The following is a 23,602-nucleotide window of genomic DNA, read 5'->3' on the forward strand; positions in this document are numbered from 1 at the left end:
ATGGCGTGGCTGCCGCGGCAGCACAAATGCATCCAGGAGGTGCAAGTGCTGGCCCCAGTGCACGTGGAGCGACTTTCTCACGCGGCATCCTTCATCGTCGGACCCGCCCCCAACCTGCGGCGCCTAGTGGTTCGGCCCCGGCACTCCCTGCAGTCCGAGTGCCGACTTTTGGATGCATTTGGTCCTCCCCAGCACCTGCGCGAGCTGGAGGTGGCCAACCTGCGGATACGGGAATCCCTCGCTGCCAAGGTGGCAGCTGTGCTGAGGGCCAACGCTACCACTTTGGTCACGGTCAAGCTCGCGGGCAACGAGCTGTCGTTGGAGTCAGCCACCACGCTGCTCCTCGCTGTTGTTGTTTGTGGTGGGCTGACGGAGCTGAGCTTGGAAGACAGCGTACGCTTTTCGGCTTGCGACGCCCTGGCGGAGGCGTTCCGGAGCACCCGTGTGATCCGGAAAGTCACCCTGGTCGGGCCTGGCAGGGCTGGAACCGCGTGCAAGCACTGGTCTTCTGGGGCTCCACGCCGTGTTTGCCTCCAGTGCCTGACACAGATCTTTGAGGCTCTGCAAAGCAACTGCACCCTCCGCCACTTGACGCTTCAGTTGGCGACCATAGGGCGTACACTTGGGGAAGCCCTGGCGCAATTTCTGCGCAAGCACCCTTTCCTGGAGACTCTGGAAATTACGAACTGCAGCATTGATCGTGAAGGCGCGGAACAACTAGCTGGCGCCCTCTCCCAAAACTGCGCTGTGGAGTCGCTCAGCCTGCAGGGATCACAAGTGAACGGCGGCATCGTCAAAGAACTGTGCAGCGCTGCCAAGAGCAACCAAACGCTGAAAAAACTTCTCCTGGAAGACGTCCTTGGCCCTATGCATGGTATTCGGTGAGTATAGGGAATTCAAATATCGTAACGCTCGTGCTCAACTTGTTTTTCTAATGCAATCAAAATGAATGTAGTCCGACTCAGTCGCGAATATTATTGGTCCACTTCATTTTCAAATGTCACTTGGTTCAGATCGTCCATTCGGAGGATATTAGAGGCTCTCAAATGCCTCCAAGACGTGAAAATTTGATCTTTCGTCCCAGTACCTTGGTGCATTATTAGATAATTACCTCTGAGAACAATACTGACGTAACAGGAACAAATTTGTAAATTTAGAGCAAGCATCTTGTGCGCATATTTTCCGAAAGTAAGATGCTGTCGCAGGGCTTAGTGATTATACCGTGTATTCTAGTAATGCACAGAGACCAAATATTTCGATAGTTTTTTCAAATGCAGTAATCCCTCGTTATCTCGAAGCCGTAAAATCCGCCGAAAACTTCGAGAGAAGTGGAGTCTCCAGTTAAGCGAAATACCAAAAATTTGTGGCAAGATAGGTCACTGATTAGAGCTGGTGCTGGCAACAAAGACTTCACTGCACCGGGGAGCTTTCGTAATAAACGCAAAAAAGGTTCCGGAAAAAAGAAGGCTTTATTATTGTGGAAGGAATAACCGCGTGATGCTCGCCGTTCACATCTGGTCCCAGGACAGCGTTCTCGAGCTGTTCAATGCGTCGCGTGAATTGTTGGTCGCCAGCGCTACATTCTGCCTTGTTACGAAGTAGCACAATATTTGTTTGTGTCGTTGTAGGCCCAATTCTGGGGGCTCATCTTCGTCTTCATGATCAGCTGCATTGTCCACAGCTCTCTTAGCGATGTAAGCGTCGGACAGCATTCCGATGACGGGTATATCAGCCTCGTACAGCGTAGATTTGCTGTTCACGACAACGCTCGGTGCGTAATACCGCCTACGCACCTTTTATGGACACCGGAACACAATGGTTTATGCGGAAACCAGCAAGCACATGCTGTTGCTCGAGCGTATGCCCACCGAGCGCGGCATCACTCAGACCAAGAAATCCCGCAACCCATCCCCCCACAGTACCGCGAAATCCTCCAGCACTACCGTCTCTCACACCAGAAGCTCGCACCACAGCACAAAAAACTCAGTGTGGAAGAAGCCACCCTCTGGCGACGTCGACAGACTAACGCGTATACGCACGTAAGCCTACACGTCTTATACCCGGAACAGTTCACCTCAAACAAATCCCCTCACTGCCCTGACGAATACGGATCTCTGTTCCACATCACATGGGCCTGCCAAAACACCCAATATGTCCCTGCAATTACCAATCCGTCCCCTGAGCAATGGAAAATTGCGCTGACCAGCTCGGACGACGCAAGACTCTGGCGCCTTGGACTAAGGGCGCCACCACCTCAGGGAGGAAACTTTTGCTGTATAACAATAAAAGCTGTTACTCCTCCTTCTCTCCTCCCCGGTGCGCAATGGAAGCTAAGCGTTAGAACGCGGACCTTATCAGCTACCGGACTGTGCCTTGTGTTCCCTGTCAACATTTCGAGATACCCGCTTTTCCCCAGAAAAACCGTTTCGAGATAGAGGGGTGAAAATACATGGCGCCCATGGGAGTTGAATTCACTAGGGAAAAAGTTTTCACTTAACCGATATTTCAAGATATCCAAGTTTGAGCTAACTAGGGATTACTTTATTGTGAAAATAAAACTTATTTTATTCCTGGTTGGGGGCACTTTAATTGCGAGAGATTCTGTTACTTATTGTTGTGTGGTATAAAAACTAACCAGAATAGCAGGAGTGCCAATGCGACGTTGTGGTATAGTTATAAATATTTAAACTGTCATGGGAACTGCAGCGGAACTCTGGAAACTCCGAGGCATTTGAAGTGTGTCGTTTGCTTCAACTGACGCACGTTTTGAATGCGGTTGAAACACCAGGAACTCGAGTAAACCCCATCTCGAAAAGTGAAAGCTTTCTAGAGAAAGAATGCTTGGTAGGATTCAAATCTTCACGCTTCAGTGTCAGCATTTCTCCACTGTTTAATAATTACAATGACGTGCGCTGCGGCCTGTACGCTGAGCTGCATGCGGGCTTGGGAGGTTAGTTGAATTTGTAATTTTCCATGTCAAAGAAGCCCTGAAACATGTTTCAGACAAGCTTCGGAACGTTTCCGTGTAGAAGAGGCGTCTTGGAATACAGATGCGCTAGAAGAATTCTGCCAAATAAAACTACGTAGAAACGCGATTGCGTCCAACTTTTCATTGGAAATATGCCTGCTTACTGTCGCTACTATAAGTTAATTATTGAACTTTAGTTAATTATGGTACCGACATCAATAATTACCGCCTAATTGTGTGTCCCACAGGGACAATGACCTCAAGTATGGGTGGTCTTCACGTAAATCTAAGCGCCTAATTTTAAAAAAGAAGCCTGCCGACCTAATTTTGTTCACCCTGCATACACTTTATTAACACTAAGTATTTACAACTATCAAGGCTCATGGTCGCAGAAAAAAGGTCAGGCAAGGCCAGCATCAAGCGGGGCTTCCCTTTCTCGTCCAAAAACATCAAAATACTCGGTTTTATCACCAACACCCCGCGCAAAAAAAGGACGTCACAATTTGGGAGGGACGATGGCCTATTAACCCACACTTGGCCATTGGTTGGCCACAGTGGCAAACTATACCCCTGTATTTATCATGTGACCCACCTCTCTCGCTCTCATACAGAAACTCAAAGGTGTTCCGCGAAATAAAAATATAACACAAATAAAAAGCTGCCCGAACGTCTGCCGCCGCTCCCGACGCTGGTCTCGGGCGGCTCGTCTTTAAGTATTGTCCATACCGTGTGATTGTGCTTCACGCCGCCAGATATTCCTTGCTTTGTCAACACGTCGCGCCTTGCCGCCTACCCATTGACGTATCCCAGCCACGGAGTTTCTATGGTCAGGTGTGGGAAGAACAGGAACTTCTTCCAGTAGCTTGGAGCAGTATAACCATGATGGACAGAATGTCTAGTGCCCCCTTCATACCATTGACCTGTTGAACGACCTCACAGCTTTCGCCCGCTGCGGGCATTCCAATGGCGGTAATCGCTGCTGTTAGTCAACGGTCCCACAACGCCGGTTTCTAAAATGAACGAGGGGAAATCCTTCAAAAGCGAATGTCTGTTCTGACGATTTTTGGGCGTCCGACGAGTTTGTATGGGTCCTCTTCGGGGCCTGCTCGCCGGGCGAACACAAAGTTTGGCGAACGACAGAATGCTTCCGCGGAACTCCTCCGCGCCCCTCGTGCCCAAGTTGACCGGACAGAGTTAAAAAAAAAATAATTCAGGGAAACACGCTAAACCCAGCGAACGATATCTAGTCGCCGGGCGGTTTTTATTGAGTGAGGTGCCCGAACTTAAAAATCGTAACCTTGTGAGTGGTTTTAAAAATCTGCTTTTGAGCATGACAACGGCGAAGAAGCACTGTGTACGACGTTAGGTTTCTATGGTTGTACAAAATGTTTGTTGCGGCAATAGCAAATAACCTAACCCCTGAAGGTTCCCGCAAAAATAAGTTACAAATATTCAAAACAGGTTGCGGTCACTGAGTAAAATGCAGTGTTCCTCTAAAACAGGAACGAAAGCTCGTTCCTCGTTCCTTCCCTATTTTGAAACGAGTTCCCGTTACAAGTTCCTTTATTGTGAAAGGAAGGCGTTCCAGTTCCACTTCGAACATTGGAACGTGTCGTTACATCAACTTTACATTATTTTTTTTTAAATTAAAGTATGGGGTCGGATAATCCCGAGGTGAAATAAAATGTGAAATCTAAAACTCACACCAAACTACGTATATTATACGAATAGGAACACCGGAGGTAGCAGATTATCTGGAGATATAAACAATCCAAAGAAACGCTCCTAGTTGGGGGTAGCACGCCTCCCCATGTCAGGGAGCACCGGACAAAATCCAGACATGTCTAACTGCGATTTTGGTGCTCGTCTATAATGGGTTCAATACATATGGCACTTTCCACTTCGGTCTTACAAATGCGCAGTAAGGTTTCCGCGCTTCAGATGTGCAAATAGAAAATTACATGCAGGAACATAATTAAATTTCTTGCATAGGACACTGGGTCGAAAGCAACAATACATAGGCACTTAATAAATGGTTATTACAATATTGCAGGTTATTTAAAATGCCTTAAAGGCCCTGTGCAGGGAATTGAGTAAGGGGCTACAAAAGTGAAGCTGCGCGGATCATACAGCACAAATTTGCGAGTAACAAAACACAACAGAACAAGTAATGGCTACAAGGCTTACAATAAAAGTTCAAGTCAAGAAAAAGAAGAAAAATAAAAGACAGCAGCGATAATAAGACCATAAAACACATGAAATCTACGCGCAAGAATTACGAAGTATACCGAGCACAATCAGGGTAGTAAAGTAAATAACCAAAAATAGAAATATAAATGGTTAGAAATACGCATAAGGGAAAAGCGCAGGAAATAACGCGGAGCATAATCACGTCTGCCAAAAACATTTACACTATAAAAAATCAAAGCACAGGTTGAAACCGACCAACTAAAGTAACTCTGAACGCTGGCCGTGCACGTTTCGGCTGGCCGTTGACTGAACGCTGGCCGTCCACGTTTTAGAATAGGGGAAGTCGGCGCTGGGTGCCCCCAAGAAGTTAGGGGAACCCAAACTCAGGGCGCTCGCGCGCGGCAAGTTTTACAAGAGGGGCGTCCCCAACAGCCCCCAACCGGCTTGCGTTGCTTGGGTCGGCTCGGGTGATGGGAAATTTAGGCTTAGCATCCTGGCGGATATTTGATCGCCGCTCTCTGTGCAACTGCGAATGACAATCCGTGATACAACTTTTCACCACACACCCCCTTTCTCGCATGTGGAACTTTATTTAAGCTATAACTGCCGTTTGAGCGATCGGTGATCAAGACATCTGCGTAGCCTGTTTCGATGCTTCCGCGCAGGTAGCGCCATCTATCGGCCGCTCGGCGCACCGCGCGCCGCGGTGACAAGGCGGACCACCGAACCTCCGCGGCCGGTCAGCGTAGGCTTCATAGTTAAAAACTTGCGGTCACCGACGAAAGGCTCATTAAAGGCGTAAAAAAGAGACGTTCCGGCTTCCGTACAGAAACCTTGTTCACTGAACTGTGAACAAGGTCAGTGATCAGTGAACAGTAGATCAGTGAACAAGGCTTCCGTACGGAAGCCGAAACGTCTCTTTTTTACGCGTTTAATAAGCCTTTGGTCGGTGACCGCAAGTTTTTAACTATGAACCTTTTACCCGACCAGACGAGATTTCGCCAAACCTTACATTTCATCAGCGTAGGCTTAGAATCGCGGCAGATATCTGATCGCCGTTTTTAAAATAAGCCCTGACAACAATCCCTAGCACAATTTTTCACCACACTAACACCTACTTTTTCGCATGTAGAACTTCTTTTTAGCGATCAGATTGATTTGGAAGAGCAGCGACAAGCGATTGCTACCGTGGTCTGCGCCGGTTCGAGCCGCTGAGTGTGCCGAGCTGGCAAGCGCGGCCGGTGTGTGCGCGGACTGTTTCCGAAGGCAGAAAACGCTTCACGATTGCCTGCTTTATCAATTTCTTGCGAACGATGCGCGCAATATACAAATTCAGCTCAGCGATCGTCGTAGTTGATCGGGTGAGTCGAGGAACGAGCCGCAGGTTTCGCTTCAGCCATGGTCACGCGCAATCTCGCTGGCTGCGAGAGAGGCGCAAGAACGCAAACTCCAGCTTTGGGGCGCCCGCTATTTCGGCAAAATATCGGGCGCACTAGACGCAAACCCAAAACCCCAAGAACGGCTTGGGTTCTGGGTATGCGCAGTGCGACGCCCCAAGACGCTTGTGTGCCCCAGAGCGTTGGGGCCTCCTATTCTAAAACTCACCCCCTTTCTCGCATGTGGAAGTTTATTTCGGCTATACGCCTCGAGCTTCGCGATCGCTGCGCCGCCTGCCGCCGTTTCTCCGCGGCGTTGACGGGATTTGCGCTGCGTGGCTGATAGGGGATCGTGCACTGTTTTAGTTCTGTTTCGCTTCTTTTCGCCTTTCTGCGCCCTAAAAAAAACTTGTTATGGTGACGTCTTTAGACAAAGAGTACGTTTAGGTCTTTTAAAAAGCAGCTGCGTCTTCGTAGAGTACGGGATCGCCTGAAAGAGCTACCCGCGGACGCGGTTCTGCGCGCTTCGTCGCCGCTCTTCCGGGCGTCAGCGACGGTAGCAACCAGAACTCTGGGTAGCAACATATCACCCCTGTCACCTCCAAAACATCAGGCACAAATGAATTCCACTGCCGCCTCGTTTAGACCTTATACTGGCACAATGAGCGGTTGGCTTCATTTTGCAGCGTGGACAACGAATGCGGCTTCGTTTCGAATATATACGTCGCAGAAAAATATGTTTCGGGGATGCGATTACCCAATCCCGGACAATAACTGATGCCTTTTATAAGAATATAAACCATGCAAAAAGGTTAAGCATATTCAAAGCCTGTGCGTCGTTAAATATGTGCCCACACACGCCATGTAGCAAGAACCAAGGCAAGTTAATGAAACCACGGAAAAATAAATGCTGTGCAAGTGCGGAATTGAGAAACATAATAGCTCTAACTGAAATGAAAAAAAAAACAGTGCAGCTTCTGACATCCTAAAGACGTTTGTCTAAACTTAAGCCAGGTAGGGTTCACCGGACCAACTATACGCGAAATGCACTGCTATTTCGCGAGACATCGGGGGGAGGGGGGGGGGGTGGAGGGGAGGGGGACGCTGTGTACAAATGCGGAGCGGAATCAAGCAACTACGTTTTAGTAATCACACACACAAATCTCGCGTTCACTTTCCTTGTTTTTATACTGCAACGAGCAGCTGATCGTACGGCGGACTCATTTTTGGAAGTATACAGGGTAGGCTGTTCAACAAGCGATGAAAGGTGTCGTTAAAAGAGTGTGGTATGTGGTAAGGTCCTCTGATTTCAGTTTCTGCTTCATTCTGCACGCTCCCTGTGCCATATGACGATATTTCGAAGAAGCATTTAGTCGCGGACGCGGATTATATTCTAAGCCCGTCTCCGCGCTGCTCGCAGAGGATATATGTAGCAGATGAATGTTTGCGAGCGCTCACCTCACGACAAGACGACTCTGTCGTGTGCTGATCCCCGAGTATAATTATGCATTGTCCATCGTGCTTTTGTTGAATGTTCCCGAAATTAACACAGACCGGCTTGTAAATGGTGGTGATCAATATCTGAGGTATATTGGCAAACGTAACTGGCATGCTGTCAGGTATGAGTGCTCCGCTGATTATGTAAGCGCACAAAACCGATTTAAATCGTAGTGTATAGCCGTAGAATGAACATCTGAGGAACCGGTGGTTACGGAGAAACTGTTAGCAAATTCAGGTCAGTGTAACTACAATCGTCTCCATCATACGCCGGTTGCGCGACGCTGCCCTGTGACACACGCCTGGCGCTTATACAGACGGAATATACCACACTTAGATCGCGTCAGATACATTTACACTCTCGTAAACACGCCTCATTTGCGAACAGAATGACTTCTCCACATAAAAATGGATTTCAAACGCCCGCAAACGGTAAATCTCGGTCGTGAACGTGCCGCAAAAGCAGCGGCGACACTGGGGTGCGGGACGCGAACTCCCGCGGCTGCTTTCGAAACGGGCCGCTAGGGGGATTTCAGTGGCGCCCCTACAGGCCGCGCTCGAGGCGTATAACGGCCGTTTGAGCGATCGGTTACCAAGACATCTGCATTGCCTGTTTCGATGCTTGCGCGCAGGTAGTGCCATCTCTCGGCCGCTCCGCGCACCGCGCGCCACGGTGATCGGTCGGATCGCCGAACGTCCGCGGCCGGTCAGGGTAGGCTTAGCATCGCGGCAGATATCTGATCGCCGCTTTTAAAATAAGCCTTGACAACAATCCCTAGCACAATTTTTTATCACACTAACACCTACTTTCTCGCATGTAGAGCTTCTTTGTAGCGATCAGATTGATTCGGAAGAGCAGCGCAAGCGGTTGCTACCGTGGTCTGCGCCGGTTCGAGGCGCTGAGTTTGCCGAGCTGGCGAGCTGACATGCGCGGCCGGCGTGTGCGCGGACTGTTTCCGAAGGCAGAAAACGCTTCACGATTGCCTGCTTTATCTATTTCTCGCGAACGACGCGCGGAATCTACAAATTCAGGCAGCGATCGTCGTAGTTGATCGGGTGAGTCGAGGAACGAGACGCAGGTTTCGCTTCAGCCATGGTCACGCGCAGTCTCGCTGGCTGCGAGAGCGACGCAAGAACGCGAACTCCAGCTTTGGGGCGCCCACTATTTCGACAAAATAGCGTGCGCGCTAGACGCAAACCCAAAATCCCAAAGACGGCTTGGGTTCTGCGCATGCGCAGTACGACGCCTCAAGACGCTTGGGGACCCAGAGCGTTGGGGCCCCCTATTCTAAAACTCCCTAATGTGGTAATTACCCCTGACAATGTACGGATACCTTGGTTTCACAACTAGAGTTCCTCTATATAGCTCCCTGCGGGAGCTGTACAGAGGAACTCTATTCACAACGAACCTGCAGCGCCGCTGGGACCTACACAACCTTTCCCCGGCAGGGAACAATTCTGTCCGCTAGACGCGCATCCTGGCCTTTCCACAGAAACGATGAAAGGTGAAAAACCTTGTCGCGGCTGCGCTATTCACCCGTCGAACGCCGAGTAAGCTCCGCCGCCATGAAAGCAAGCACAAGCTGCGGCCCGCTGCGTGGTTATTCTTCTGCCGTTGACCTTCGAGGAAGCACGTTCCGCTGAAGGGTGCGGGCAAACTGACCAGCTTGTAGGAAGAGAAACACAGTAGCGACTTGTGGATTTTTGTACTCGAGCCTTGGCATTAAAAACAGCCAAATCCTAGCAATGTAACGTTAGCAGAAGGAACGCCGTTCTTGCCGTTCCTTCATAAACCTAACGAGTTACTGTTACAGTTCCACCGACCCTTAATGGAACGGTGGCGTTCCTCCGTTCCTCCAAGAAGGAACGAGTTCCAGGAACGCCGTTCCTTGTAGCGCCGTTCCGTACAACACTGGTAAAATGTCAAATCTTGACGGTTAAGATTTTATACGAGATTCTTGGGCTCAGTAAGGCGAGGAAAAACACGTCGTCGCTATTTTCGTGCTCTCAAGATGTGTCGTAGTGTTTGAGCATATATATCAGGCAATTTCCAGATCAACTTAATTACAATTCTCCTAACCAGAAATTTAGGTACAGGCGTCACAGTCTGTATCTTTCGATACATTGAGGTAGTGTTGTACAAAACGGCGTTCCAAGAAACGGGGTTCCTGGAACTAGTTCCTTATGGGAGGAACGGAGGAACGCCACCGTTCCATTAAGAGAGGGTGGAACTGTAACAGCAACTCGTTACGTTTACGAAGGAACGGCACAGGGAACGGCGTTCCTTCTGTTAACGTTCCATCGGTAGGATTTGGCTGTTTTTGATACCAAAGCTTTCGGGCGCTGAAGCTAGTACAAAAAATTGAAGCCGTTCAACTCAATGTGAAAGCTGTCGGAAGTGCAGTGCAGTGATTTGCCATAATGGGCTGTACCGCCGTTATCCCCTCACTATTACCCCATGAAATTTGAACTTCCCGCCTTCGCAGTGCTCGCGCGGCTCCCGCAAGAAATTGCGCCAGCGATAGTTCTATTCTTTTAAAGCAAAGCTTTTTACCTCTACCCCCCAAGGGTTCTTTCGTAACCGTTCGTGTCACCAGGAAACTCCAGCGAACAAATAAAAGAATTTACTGGCGCCGCTGGGAATCGAACCTGGAACTAGCACACTAACAAACCGAGAGCCCGTTGTCTTACCGATTTAGCTACGAGCGCTTTTTTTTTTTTTTTTCTTTTTTTTTTTTTCTTTATTGACTTTAGCTACGAGCGCACGCAAACACACGGAAGACAGGTGGTGTACTCACCAAGCACATCTACGGGTTAACCCCCTGTATTCTCACTGAATGCCACGTGAAAGAGTCACGCGACCTCTCTCGCCGCTGTTCGGTCCGCCCATGGCCCATCAAGCAGCCCTGTGCGCGCGCGCCTTGCGCATGTGCTAAGAGTAAAAAAATTAAAGGAAGCTCACACAAATGCATGGAATCTCACTTCTAGTACGCCAATGTTCTAAAGCCTGTGGCCTCGAGTGCTCACGTAAAAAACTCACAGCTCCTTATCGCCCGCCCTCACGCCAAATCAAGGAGCACCTTCAAATACTCCTTGATGGCCAGGCCATCACTCCAAGCCCAAGCATAAAGATCCTGGACCTACATCTCCAGGCCAAGACCAAGAGTGACATATCCTAGCAGCGCCTCAAATACAGCATAAATCAAATCATACACATGATCAGGCGAGTTGCCACCAAGAAGCGAGGACTCAAAGAATCCGATACCTTAATTCAAGCTTTTGTCCTCTCGAGAATCACTTACGTCAACCCCCTGTCTTCTTCTCAGCAAGAATGACATAGAGATGCTTTACATAATGATTAGAAACGCGGTTGAGCAGGCCATTGGTCCTGTCATGAGTGCGTCCACAGAGAGGCTGCGTTGCACGAGGATCCACAACACGGTGGAAGAGCTGAAAGAAGGCCATCTTTCTAACCAGAAGGTCCGACTCAGAACTGCGGTGGGTAACCGCATGTTCACCAGATTGGCTGGGCAGCCCAGAATGTCACTCCGCTTGACGTACTCCCAGACTCTTGGCGACTAAAACTAAAAATGCTCCCTTTGCTTAGAAATATGAACCCCTCACATGACGAGGGTCAACGAAAAGCATGGGCTCAAGCGCTAAACACCACCCTCGGTGGGGATCATGCAGTTATCTACACAGACGCCTCCAAACATCGAGGGCAGCAATACGCCATCATCGTGACTACCTCCAGAACCAACCTCCTTGCGTGTACCTAGCTTAGGACCCAAGAAATGACGGCAGCAGAAGAGGGAGCCATCACCTTGGCTCTCACTCAACCAGGGGTTCGGAGGGTAGTCACCGATTCCCAGCAAGCCTCCTGGAATTACCAGTCGGGTTGGGTGTCCTGAACTGCGCTGCGCGTGCTAAAAAACCCCTCCCCAAACAGTTCCATTCAGCTCATCTGGACACCCCCTCACGCTTCCATGGAGGACAGCGAATACGCCCACCAACAAGCCTGCCCTTTTATCTCCCGTGCTATGGAGCTGCACGAGGACAGTCACCCGCTTGTCACGTTCAGGGAGATAACCCAGCATTATCGCCTTTAAAGACAGACTCTACCTTCGTCTACAGACTCTAACTTCCTCTTCCTCTACCTTCCTCTACATCCTGCGTTTCTGCCGCAAATCTCGTGGCTTCCGTCCGCGGCGCAGAGACGGAGAATCAAGATCGTGTAACACCGGGTTTCAGCTTCCTTTTATTTTTTAAAAAAAGAGTTTCCACTCATGTGCGACACTAATACAACTCAACCAACCACCGTTTATGCATCATGCATTGATTTAACCTTACCAAGTATATCTCTTTGAAGCAATAAATGGTTTGGTTCATTGCATTTCACTTCCCTCTGATTTCACTATTTGTACAGCGACGTGAGTAAATTTAAGTTACGTTGCATTGGTAATCATTGAGGGCGCCGTTTACAGCTTTGCTTTCCAACCACATTCACATGGTGGATTGGCGCTATTTTTTTGTGCTTGCTGTAATTTCGTATACTGGAGCTGTTTTGTGTCATTTCCAACGCGTAATTGTTTTCTTGCGCGGTTGGAGCCTTTCAGCGTCATTTCGGACGCGCCAGTCTTTTCCTTGCGCAGCCGCTTTTTCGTTTACTATCGTAAGAAGCAACCCAACGAGCATTCCTGACTAAATGAACGCGGCCGATGCCGGTTAATTACGCATATTTTGCCACAAATGTACCATTGTGAGCAATATGAAGTGGAACACAGGAACGCGTGTAAACTAGGGAGCCTATATGCTGGGCATGTAGGCTCCCTAGTGTAAACAGCCTCGAAACAAACTAGGAGCCATACGCGGATGGCGCTGTGAAAAACAGAAGGGAAAGGAGAACGCTTTTAAATTAACTGCTTGCACTGCCACCGCTCTGGCATTTCTACAAAGGAGCAGCTTACGTCATTTCTCCGATAATATGGTATCGTCCGACAGCAGGTAAGACGCACGGTGGGAATTGGAACAGTTGTTAGAACAGCGTCCTACTTTCATTTCATTTCATTTATTTACTCTCACTGCACAATGCGTTACAGAGAGGAGTGGTGAAGAAACAAAATAACAATCTGTACAAACAAATGGAGCATGTTTAAAAAGGGTATGCGTTCATGGTACTCTTGAAGTTGGCAGGGTCAGTGATGGTGCGATGGAAGCGGGAAGGTGATTCCAGTCTGAGCTTGGTGTGGGCACGAATGAATTGAAATGAAGGTTTGCACGGCTGCTTGGAATTCTAACTTTGAAGTGCAGATCGCTGCGGGATGAAATGTAGGATGGCGGCAAAAATGACAGTTACTCAGTGAGGGTACGGTATGGTATGGTACAACTTGTAGAAGAGGCACAGGCGCGAGATTTTGCAGCGAAGTGATAGGCTAGGTAGATTTAAGGTTGACTTCATATGAGTTACGCTTGCTGTACGGGAATAGTTGGACAAAATGAAGCGAGCGGCGCGATTTTAAATTGCTTCGAGGCTACTGATATCAACGTTTACGCGTGGATCCCATACAGATGATGAATATTCGAGCTTAGGTCGCACTAATGTTTTATAGAGAAGAAGTTTCAGTTCCATCGGGGCAAGGGAGTTACGGCGTAAATAACCAAGAGTTCGGTTAGCACTGTTTATAAAAAGGTCAATGTGAGTCTGCCAGAAAAGGTTGGCAGAAATTGTAACGCCAAGGTACTTGTAAGTGCTAACTTTAGTAAGGGGGGAATTATTAAGTACGTAGTTACTAGAAATATTACAGGTTCGACGTCAAACTCTCATTATCTTGCATTTAGTAACAATAAGGTTCATTAGCCAACTATCGCACCAAGATGAAACATTGTCTAAGTCACACTGAAGGGCAAGGTGGCGCCGCCTCGTTGTTACCCTTGCCCTTGCCCTTTGTTGCCCTTGCCCTTTGCCCTTTCCACTTTGTTTCCGACGGCGGCAGCTGCGTTTCACCCATATCTGGGTCTGAGGGTGTTTTCTACGCGTTCCTGTGCTCACTTTCATATTTAGAAAAAAGGACAGAAAAAGGGAGAAAATGCGGGTTTTCTCCCCCAGCCCAGCGAGTTTCTCCTTTTAGCTCATTAGACGTAGCGCCCTCTGTAGGGCCTCTACGAAACACGGACACGGGGAGCGTGGCCTCCGCGATTTGCTGCCGGCGGCGCGCCCTTGCTGCGGCCGCCCTTGCTGCGGCCGTGAACTTTCCGGTGCTTTGACGCTGTTGCAAAATATATGTCACCTTCACGTCGTTATAGGCTGCTGTCAGGGTCAAAGTTCTCGCGTCTCCTCGTTGGCCTCGCCCATGACGGCTGTACTTTTGGCAGTGCGTCCGTGGCATAGCAATGTTCGTGCGATTGGCGTTCACAATTACTTCGAGTAAGGCCCTGTCGGGCATATCTGGAAAAGGCTGGCACAAAGAACGTGCAGTTAAAAAATGCGCTCAGCTTACAATTAGCTGTAGTGCCCAGTTCTATAATAACTACCGTATTCCAAGGCCAGAAGCGCGCTAACAAGCGAAATTGTGAATCCTTTTTATGCTGTACAGCTAACATTGATTCATGTGTGGGCTTTGATAAATTACAGCTTGCTGCAGCCGAGCTGGCCGTGACTGCACTGACCCTATTCGAGCACCCGAAGGCACAACAACTCGGCATCGGGAAGCTACATAAACTGACGCCGACGCAACACTTCTTTGAAACGAGCAGCTAACTCTTCGGTTATTATCGGTTGTTATACGCTGGCGGCTTCGATAAGGCCTGCTCCGAGGCAGCTGAGCCTAAAATGGCGAATTTGAATGGACAGTGGCGGCGAAGAGAAGAAAAAACAAAGAACGCGGGGACGAGGTACTACGTCACTGGCCGTTGGCCAATGGCGCGCGGCGTTCGCCGGAGAAAAAGAAAATGGCAAAAAACGAAGGAGGAAAGGAGCGTGGGCGAGGGCGAAAGGCAGCGAGATCTAAAGATGGCGCTACCTTAGTAATTTCAGGGACCTTATCCCCAGCTGCTTTTTTGCGTCATCTATCGGTCATTTTTAAACGTTTACGATTCGATCTCGCTAGATGGTGAGCAGTGTCATCTCTTTGCTCGGACGGATGCGGCGGATCCGTTTTTTGTGCCGGCTGCAACGCCTTTGCGCTAAGGTGCACGATTGCATACGATCTGCGTTTTGATGCATGGGTTGTAGCAAGGTAAGGCGACTAACAACAACTAGTCGCTCTCTAACGGCCGCATTGGATGTTTGTGATCTCGTGAGTCGGTGAACGGCAGGGTTACAAGCGTTCGGAAAATAAAGGCAGCATTTTGAATGCAATCGTTATGACTTTTGCCCTGTTTACAGCGGCGCGTTCGCGCTAAATGCGTAGATGGAGCGCTTAGCGGGACGAATGCAAGTCGCTCATATACGATTGGCGTAATGGCTTGCTAACCGCAGTTCTGGTGCGCGGTAGGTAATGTCTTGGGTATTTTAGCGCATTTTAAGCGAACACAACCACAGTATCTACCTATTTGTACTTCCTAGATCCTCAAACCGATCAGCTCGCTAGGCCTTTCTCGCATAACAAGCATTGCTCGGGTAGCGCCGCCAGGGGAGGAACGCTCCTCCATTAGTTCACGAAAGGGGGAAACCTTCCTCCATTCCTATGGGAGAAACGCGCTCCTCCCTGTTAAAGGGAGAATCTTTCTACCTCTTAGGAAGCAATATATGATACATTTCTGTTTCACCCTTGAGGGAGAAACTACCACACCCTTTTTCCTTAGAGTGTAGTACACCCTTTGTGAAATTTTTGTGGGCCAATCCTGAGCCTTCTCGACCACAAAGAATAAAAACAATCGCCTGTATCCTAAAATGTGGCAAAATATTTTAAGATAGTAAGAAAGAAAGGTGTTTTCTGTAGGGTTTCGACATAAAAAGCTTCAGCCTCGCTTGGGACGTAAGCTTGTACATTGAATTATTTGCAGCCTGCGCGTTTTCGGCTTGGCCCACAAAATTTTAACAAAGACTGTACCTACAGTTTTCTTTGCTCTGGTCAGCGTGGAGATGTAGGACACAGCGCCAGTAGCTCACGAATTTCGAACGCTTATGACTATATAAACCGCTTGGCTTTCGAAACCTCTGGTGTACGCAGCGACGACAGCGCTACATCGGAACGCCCTCTTGCTTTACTTGGGTCCAGTGAGTGAGCTACGACGACAAGGCGAGCGCCTAAAGTGCTCTGCACTTAAAAACCACTGGCCGCTACTGTGTTTATCTCCCTATACGATGCCCAATTTGCCCGCCCTTCCGCAGAACGTGCTTCCTCGAAGGTCGAGGGCAATAACCACGCAGCGGTCCGCATCCTGTCGGGCAGGCTGCACCGGGTGCGCACGGCCTTGTCGCTACGTCGGCTGCACATGCGCATGAGACAGATTCTTCGGCGCCCCTTTGACTCGTCTTCCGCCGCGACCTCTTCTTTCGTTCATAACAGCGGAACACGAAAACTGAGCATGAGAAGACGTGCCTGTACCGTACGTGTTCACGCACACGTGCTGTCTGTAGTTCAGGCAGCCGTGCCAGCTAAGGGGCCGTACGAGACTGCTTTCCTGTCTGTCAATTGACACCTGGGTTGCCGGCGTTGCGCTCTCCACTAGTAAAAACTAGGCGTCAAATTCTCAGCATCAGATTCTTGAAATATTTCCGCTGCCGCCCAAAGGTAGGGGAGATCTATCTGATCTCATGCGCAACAGCAACCATCCCTGAGAGCTGCAAACAGTGCAAGCCGAATCTGGCATCGCACGTTCTATCACCCTATGGCACAAACATGGTGCTGGAACGCGCCGCTGTAAACTTCCTCAAGCACAGAGCGGACCATCGGTTTCCTGATGTGCCCACTGCCCGGTTTGCTTTGACGATTGGTTTTCGAAGTTTGCTGGGAGTTATTCCGTCACCTTTCCTTCGCACCGTAGCAGTGCGAAGACTGCGGTGTATTGTTGCAGACCGGTTCCGACCAGTGGTTTAGCCGCGCAGCGATGGCGAGCTTGTTACCAACTGCGTCCTGGATTTTGCGGGACTGTACCGACTTTTCAACAAAGTCACGAGTCCCGCGCCGTCCTTGTCAAGACAGCTATGTGTCTTGAATTTGTTCCGAACCGCGCAGTTAGGAATTGTTTCGCAATCCAAAAGCACGCTCAACAAGGCGCTTCACGCCCCGGAACGCGAACATGTTCAAAGAGAGCTTTAGGTAAAGCTGAACATCCACGTGAAATACGTATACTAGTACATTCTCCAGAAACAGCAATTGTTGCGATCAGCATGTAGCCAGAACAAGATCCACTTAAAGAGGTCGCAACCGTAAAGAAACAATGAATTTGTCTGGAAGATACCACCATAAAGAAAGATGATTTCGTCGCATTCCTATGTTAGGGTGCGCTACTCCGCCCACCCCCCTCCGTCCCGACTTCCTTCCTTGAAGAGTTGGTAAGCTTAAGTACGGTGCCTATAGAAGGGGGAGGTGTGAGCATCGGAGCGCCAGCGGGCCAACAGCAATTCAGGACGGTGCGGCGGCGCTGCTGTCGATTCCGAGGCGGCTCCGAAGGTGCTCCCAGGCGCTGCGCGCGCGGCCGCTCGCCTCTGTTCCTTCGCAGCGGGAATTTTGCTCATTTCTTGCTGACCGTATAAAAGGTTTACAAGATTATTGCTACCACTGCGCCAACTTAGGATGATTAAGCTACCGAACGTAGTTCTGTCATCGTACTAACACAAAAAGTGCTGATACTTTTTCAACTGGAGCATAATAGTTGCGAATATCGGAACCTCTGGTAGGAGGCAAAAAAAAAAAAAAACATGCGGATAGCGGAGACAAACGAGGGCTAGAATTTCAAATATTAATTGAAATTCTGCAAGCTTTTGTAAATAAAAACAAAGTGCACATTCGTTTTCATTTTGATATACTGTGCTTGTATTTTTTTTACACATATACACAAAGTCAAACCGTGAGTTCCGCCAAAGTGTACAAAAATATCGCGCACATGAGCATCAGCGAAAATTATGTTGTGCGCCTCAGCTTGAGGTACTTCATCTTTTCTTTTTTTCCTTCCCTAGATGCATTTTCCCCGGCCCCAAGGAAGTGCAGTCTTGTGAGCGCAAAAAAACCGGATGACTTGGTTTGTCACTTCTACGTTGTGCTGTGGGCAGCCAACTTTTTCCAGTTGTGAATCGACAAGCAGGAAATCAGGTCCATTATGCTGTCAGACTTTACCTTGTTGAAGCTGAAGCAGTGGGTGAAGGCATCTTCCATGGCAGAAACCAAATCTTTAAGTGGCTGAGATGGGTAGAGTAAGCCTCCTTTATTCATGTGGCTAATGGGGCAGGCTTCTTCCGGCAAATCAGAGTCCCTCGCTTGAAGTAACAGCCGAGAGCACTCGCTGCGCTTCGTTTTCTTCAGCATTTTTCTTGCCACGTACCCGCTAACGTACTACGTTATGCGAGAGTCACTGCTTGCTTCGACCATTTCTCGGTGATCCGGAAGAGCATCACATGCTTTCACCATCTCATCAACTTCGTTCAAGTGCCCGACATCCAAGAGCTCATCCAGCTTGTTTTGCTCGTCTCTAGCATCCATGCTGGTAGGAGGATCAAGGAGGCTGTTGGACTCCTTGGGCGATGTTGCCGCCAGAAGGAGACCGCGCCAGGCTGTAGAAGCTCAAGCAGTTTACGGAAATTAAAAACTGCGTTGGCGTCGGGTGGTCATTGTTGCCTGACACCTGCCTGAGAATGCCGAAAAGATTTTCTAATGCATCTTGGCATAATCGGGAGGTCATCAAGTACTTGAAGCCCAGTGTCTTTGTCAAATACTCCAGGAGCGAGAGAGTGCTGTGCAGCGTTACACGAAGGCCTTCGGCTGTAACTTCACTGAGGAATCCCTCCTTGGCTGTGGCTTCCCAGTGGTCCACAAACGCCAAGAACTTCTTGATATGGCAGACTTGTGTAGAATCTGGCCTCAAACCTTTTCGGCAGTACCTCGATGTCATGGCATCAATCAGGTCCCTCATCAGCACAACAAATGAAGTAGTTGGCTTAGTGCTACCGGGGCCATACAGGGTCTCCACATCATGTTTGTAAATGTAAAGACCCCTCAGCACCTCATCGCTGAAGAATCTAATGTAAGCCATTTAGCTGGAGAACGCTTTTGACACGTGTTGCATTGCTCTGAGCGTCACTGTGCTCGCAGTATCACATTTCCAGGCCTTTCTGACAAACTCGCTTCCAACTCTACCATCTGGCGTAAGGATTCCGTTTGAGGCTACCGCGTTGCGTACACACTTCACAAGATGAGGGAAGTCCGAAATAAAGTGCAACTCCCGACTTGGGTCCACTGGATGTTTGATTTTGCAGGCGGTTTGGCTGAGCTTGCCGCTGATGCCGAAAATGTTCATCATACTGCGGTTCCAGGACGCGCCATCACAGGTGACTAAGTCTACGAATAGTCCAGATTTTTCGGCACAAATCACGGCGTCCACTATTATTTTGGAAAGCACATTGGCCTTCACGTTGCCTCGTGCTCCAAAGACTCCCAAGATCTGTTGCCATTTTCCCGTTAGAGGCTGGAACATGACAAGGCCATGGTGGCAAGCGACACCTTCGTGCTCAGCTGTGCTGTAAGCACCGAGATCCACAAATTCGTATATGAGTCCCTTCTTATTGACCGCCAGATTTTCAGACAATTTCATCTCGTCCACAAGAATGCCTCCGTGTCGGTGGTAAGGGTCAATCTCCTTGGTCTTTTCGGCTTACTGCCGTAAGCACCCTCTCACTGAAACCAAAGCCACTCTTGTAGCTTCGAATGTACTTCTTCAGGCACGAAGGGTTCGGGACAACCATTAGCACATGAGCGCTAATATGCTCGTACAGCCGCGGGCTTTTCATGTGCATGAGTATGCACTCAAGGATCCACTCCTTGTCAAACTTCATCCCGTTAGTGCCCTTCCTTGTTGAAGCTTCAAAGCAAGACCGAACCTGCAGCTGCTGCTTTTTGGTTAAGCCCTGCAGGCTTTCTTCGAACTTGGCACTGCACATAGCCTCATTGTCTTGCTTTATTTTATCGATGCGCTCACTCATTTTGGCGATGTTGCGCCTTTGCCGTCACAGTTGAGCATTCTTTCGGATCAACTTGTGGGACAAGTCGATACGAACGTGTTTCGCCCTCTTACGTCTGTAGGATGCCTGGTTCAACAGCAACTTACGTAGGTACTTGCACTGTAAGCAACGATTTTCACTTTGCGCAATTCCGCAACATTTCAAGCTGTGCAACTTGCCAGCATAAACTTTATGCTGCGTCTTCGTTTGAACCTTACTCTCGCGCGGCACCATCTCAAATCCGTCGCAAGGAATCATTTTTTCCATTTCCAAGAGGAGGTTTTTAATCTCGCCAATGTCCTTACAGTCAACGGTTTTCACTAGTGACCCCTGAACGTACGCTGTGCAGTGTACGTTGCCCTCAGTAACTGCTGTGCACATGAGCAATTTTTGGAAAGAGCACCTCGCTACTCGAAGTACAAACTGAAAACGACACAACACTAGGCGCATTCAGAACACTGTGCGCTTCAGAACACTTAGTCCAGTACTTGCATGGAAGGTCCCTCATATTATCCAACTCGTTGAAGCTGTCCCTGCGTTGCGGTGATGATGCGTCGGTTTCTCCATCCTGGTCGTCACAAGTGCCGTCGTCACAAGTTCTTCTCTTACAGGGAATATTGCCAGTCGAATTTTTCGTTTTTCGCTTGCATGGCAGTTTCTTCGAAAGGTAGGCAGGAACGTTGGGAAACACGGTCGGAATAGCATCATGAGACAGGCTAGGGCGACCGCGGGGAATTTCCACAGATTCACCGTTGATGACGTGTGTGTAGGCACGCACTATAAACCTCTCGTCAAAATGATCCTCGCAGAGAACGGCGTTATTTTCCAGTGGCTTGTCAGCTCGTGGGATCAAACGCTGCCAAGCAAGGCGGCGTTCATCGTCGTCTGGAACGGCGAAGAGAGAGGCTTTTTTGCCTTTTTTCCTGGCTGAACCATACCCCGTCGTGCATCCAGGAGCAAAACAGTGTCTCTGTTGTTTCGCCATCAGTCTACATAAGGCTCACCAATAAAGGGTTGAACGGACACCGTGAAAACAAGCGAGTAAGCAGTCAGGACGCAAGAACACAACTGCACACTGTCGAGGTTCCGAACGGTGTAGAATTTATTCCTACGAAAACAAGCTGCTCGCAGCAGCAGGGACGGGAAGTGCTCGGGGAATAGGATAACCATTCAATAAAATTGGCAGTTGGGCTAGTTGGTTTTGATTCATCGTAAGTAGCGCTAGAGACGGGACACAGAAGAGAAGACACACGACGGCGCTAACTCGCAACTAACTTTATTAGGCGTAAACACAAATATATACTCTGGAAGAAAGAACACGTGCCCAGGTCAACCCCGAAAATGCAGTTTGATAAACACAAAGGTCACAGGATTACGATTCGAAAAAACACACAAGATTACCGTGACTGCACATAGTCAACAACCAACCAGCAAAACATCTAAGTTAATGCATTTGACAAGAACAGAAATTCCTTTTCACGAAGTGCCACCGACGCGTGGCTGATACACTTATCATCGTGCTTTCTTATATAAAAAGCTTCGATTACCTCGCGTGTCAATTGGTGCTTCTGTCGCCACAACACGCTGGTGTTTTCAAAAAGTGGACAGCATTGCGCCTGGGTGTTATCTTTGTGGGTCGCGCAATGTCTAGTGATATGTGCATGAGGGTTGTTTTTGAGCGAACTCCGGTGTTCCAACAGACGAACACTGATGCATCTGCCTGATTGGCCGATATGAACGTTGTCACATGATAATGGCAATGAGTACACAATTCCTGTCTTGCACGGGACAATAGGCGAAGCATGCTTAACATTGCAATATCTGTCAGACTTCTGACCGGACAACCTTCTTTCCACCATGTTACGCAACTTACCAAGCTTATTTCGGAGCGTAAAAAAGGATCTAACCCCGAACCGCCGGGAACATTCTTCAAACCATGTGATAAACGTTGGATATATGGAATCACAGTAGTTTTCATTATTTCTGCCCCAAGCCCATCTTTCCTAGATTGCGCTGCCGCACCCACTACTTTAATTAACTTCTGGACAGTCTTGTGCATTATGTGCTCCGGAAAACCGGAGGCGTCCAGCCTGGTAATTTGCGCCTGGAAACTATTTTCAGTTTTATGCAAACAGGACTTAAACACCGCAGACCTTAACACAGAACATGCTATTCCACTTTTCACCAAATTGGAGTGCCCTGAACTGACATTTAGAAGTGGTTTCGCAGATCTAGGGCAATACTCCCAGCAGACATGCCCTGGTTCCAAATGTAAGCGCAAATCAAGGAATTGTAGGCATCCCTTTGTCGGAAGCTCACACGTGAAATTAAGTCCAAGACTGTACTCTTTAAACAATTTAAGCACATCAACGGCTTGGCGCGAAACATTAGTTTTCCACAAACACAAGAAAATCGTCCACGTATCTCACTATTCTGAAAGCCAATCCGCACAGGTTTTGCTGTATATGTCTGTCAATTGCACTCAGGAAAATATTGCTGAGGACGGGAGCCACCCTGGAACCTATACATATTCCAGTTTTCTGCAAATGCAACCCCCCGTTCCACTCTACAAAGGTGGACTGTAAGTAAAAAGACAGGATTTCGAGAAAACCACTTATAGGAACACCGCAATTACTCGCAAACCGCATTTCATCATTTTCTTCGGTTATGCACCTCTTTACACTGTTCATCAGTTCATCGTGAGGAATAGAGTAATACAAATCTTCAACATCTATGCTGAACATTTGGCACGTGCCGGGGTTGTTCGAACTCAAAAATTCTACAAGGCTCTCCGAATTCGGAATCAAAAACTTGAGTCAAAACTCGGACTCGGACAAAGTTTTGATCCAAAACTTGGATCAAAAACTCGGGATCTTCAGTCTCCAGGACTCAAGGCGCACGGAGCAAGCCTCAGCCGGTACGCAGTGTGTCGAGTTTGCTGTGAGTAACCGGTTGCACGTGATGACCTCTGATAAGGAAGGGTGTTTTGTCATCGTTCCAGACAAAATGTTTTCAATGAAAGCTTTAGACGCCGTTCGTAAGAATTTTCGCCCCGTAGATGTTAAAGCCTCAAAGGTAAAGGAAAGGGCGATTTCCCTACTAAATACGCACAACCTTGAGCGTCTTGCGGGCAAAGTAAAGCAGGAAAAAGCTCTCACGCTAGATTTGTTCTTTTCCGCTAAAACGCATAAACCCGATGTGCCTTTTCGAGCCATTGTTTCTGAGCGGAGCTCCTGACAGAGGTTAGTGTCGGGGTATTTGCAAAAGCACTTGGACTGCCTACGGTTTGATGATCCGTTTTTGATCCCGAATTCGGTCAGCCTTGTAGAAGTTTTGAGGTCGAACAACCCCGGCACGTGCCAAATGTTCAGCATAGATGTTGAAGGTTCGTATTACTCTATTCCTCACGATGAA

The 23,602-nt window shown here is 48.7% G+C and overlaps 1 protein-coding gene across 1 annotated transcript in view; it reads left to right on the forward strand.

The window, feature by feature from the left end:
* Nucleotides 1-23,602, forward strand: part of LOC144173091 (uncharacterized) — a 66,344-nt gene continuing 42,742 nt past the window's right edge. The window contains exon 1 of the mRNA XM_077701640.1: nt 1-881. Coding sequence (XP_077557766.1) covers nt 1-881 — 881 coding nt within the window. The remainder of the gene's footprint in view (nt 882-23,602) is intronic.

The sequence above is a fragment of the Haemaphysalis longicornis genome, unplaced genomic scaffold (assembly GCF_048455015.1).
Source record: "Haemaphysalis longicornis isolate Haplotype H1 unplaced genomic scaffold, Haemaphysalis longicornis Haplotype H1 scaffold_1, whole genome shotgun sequence".
NCBI classification, from domain to species: domain Eukaryota; kingdom Metazoa; phylum Arthropoda; class Arachnida; order Ixodida; family Ixodidae; genus Haemaphysalis; species Haemaphysalis longicornis.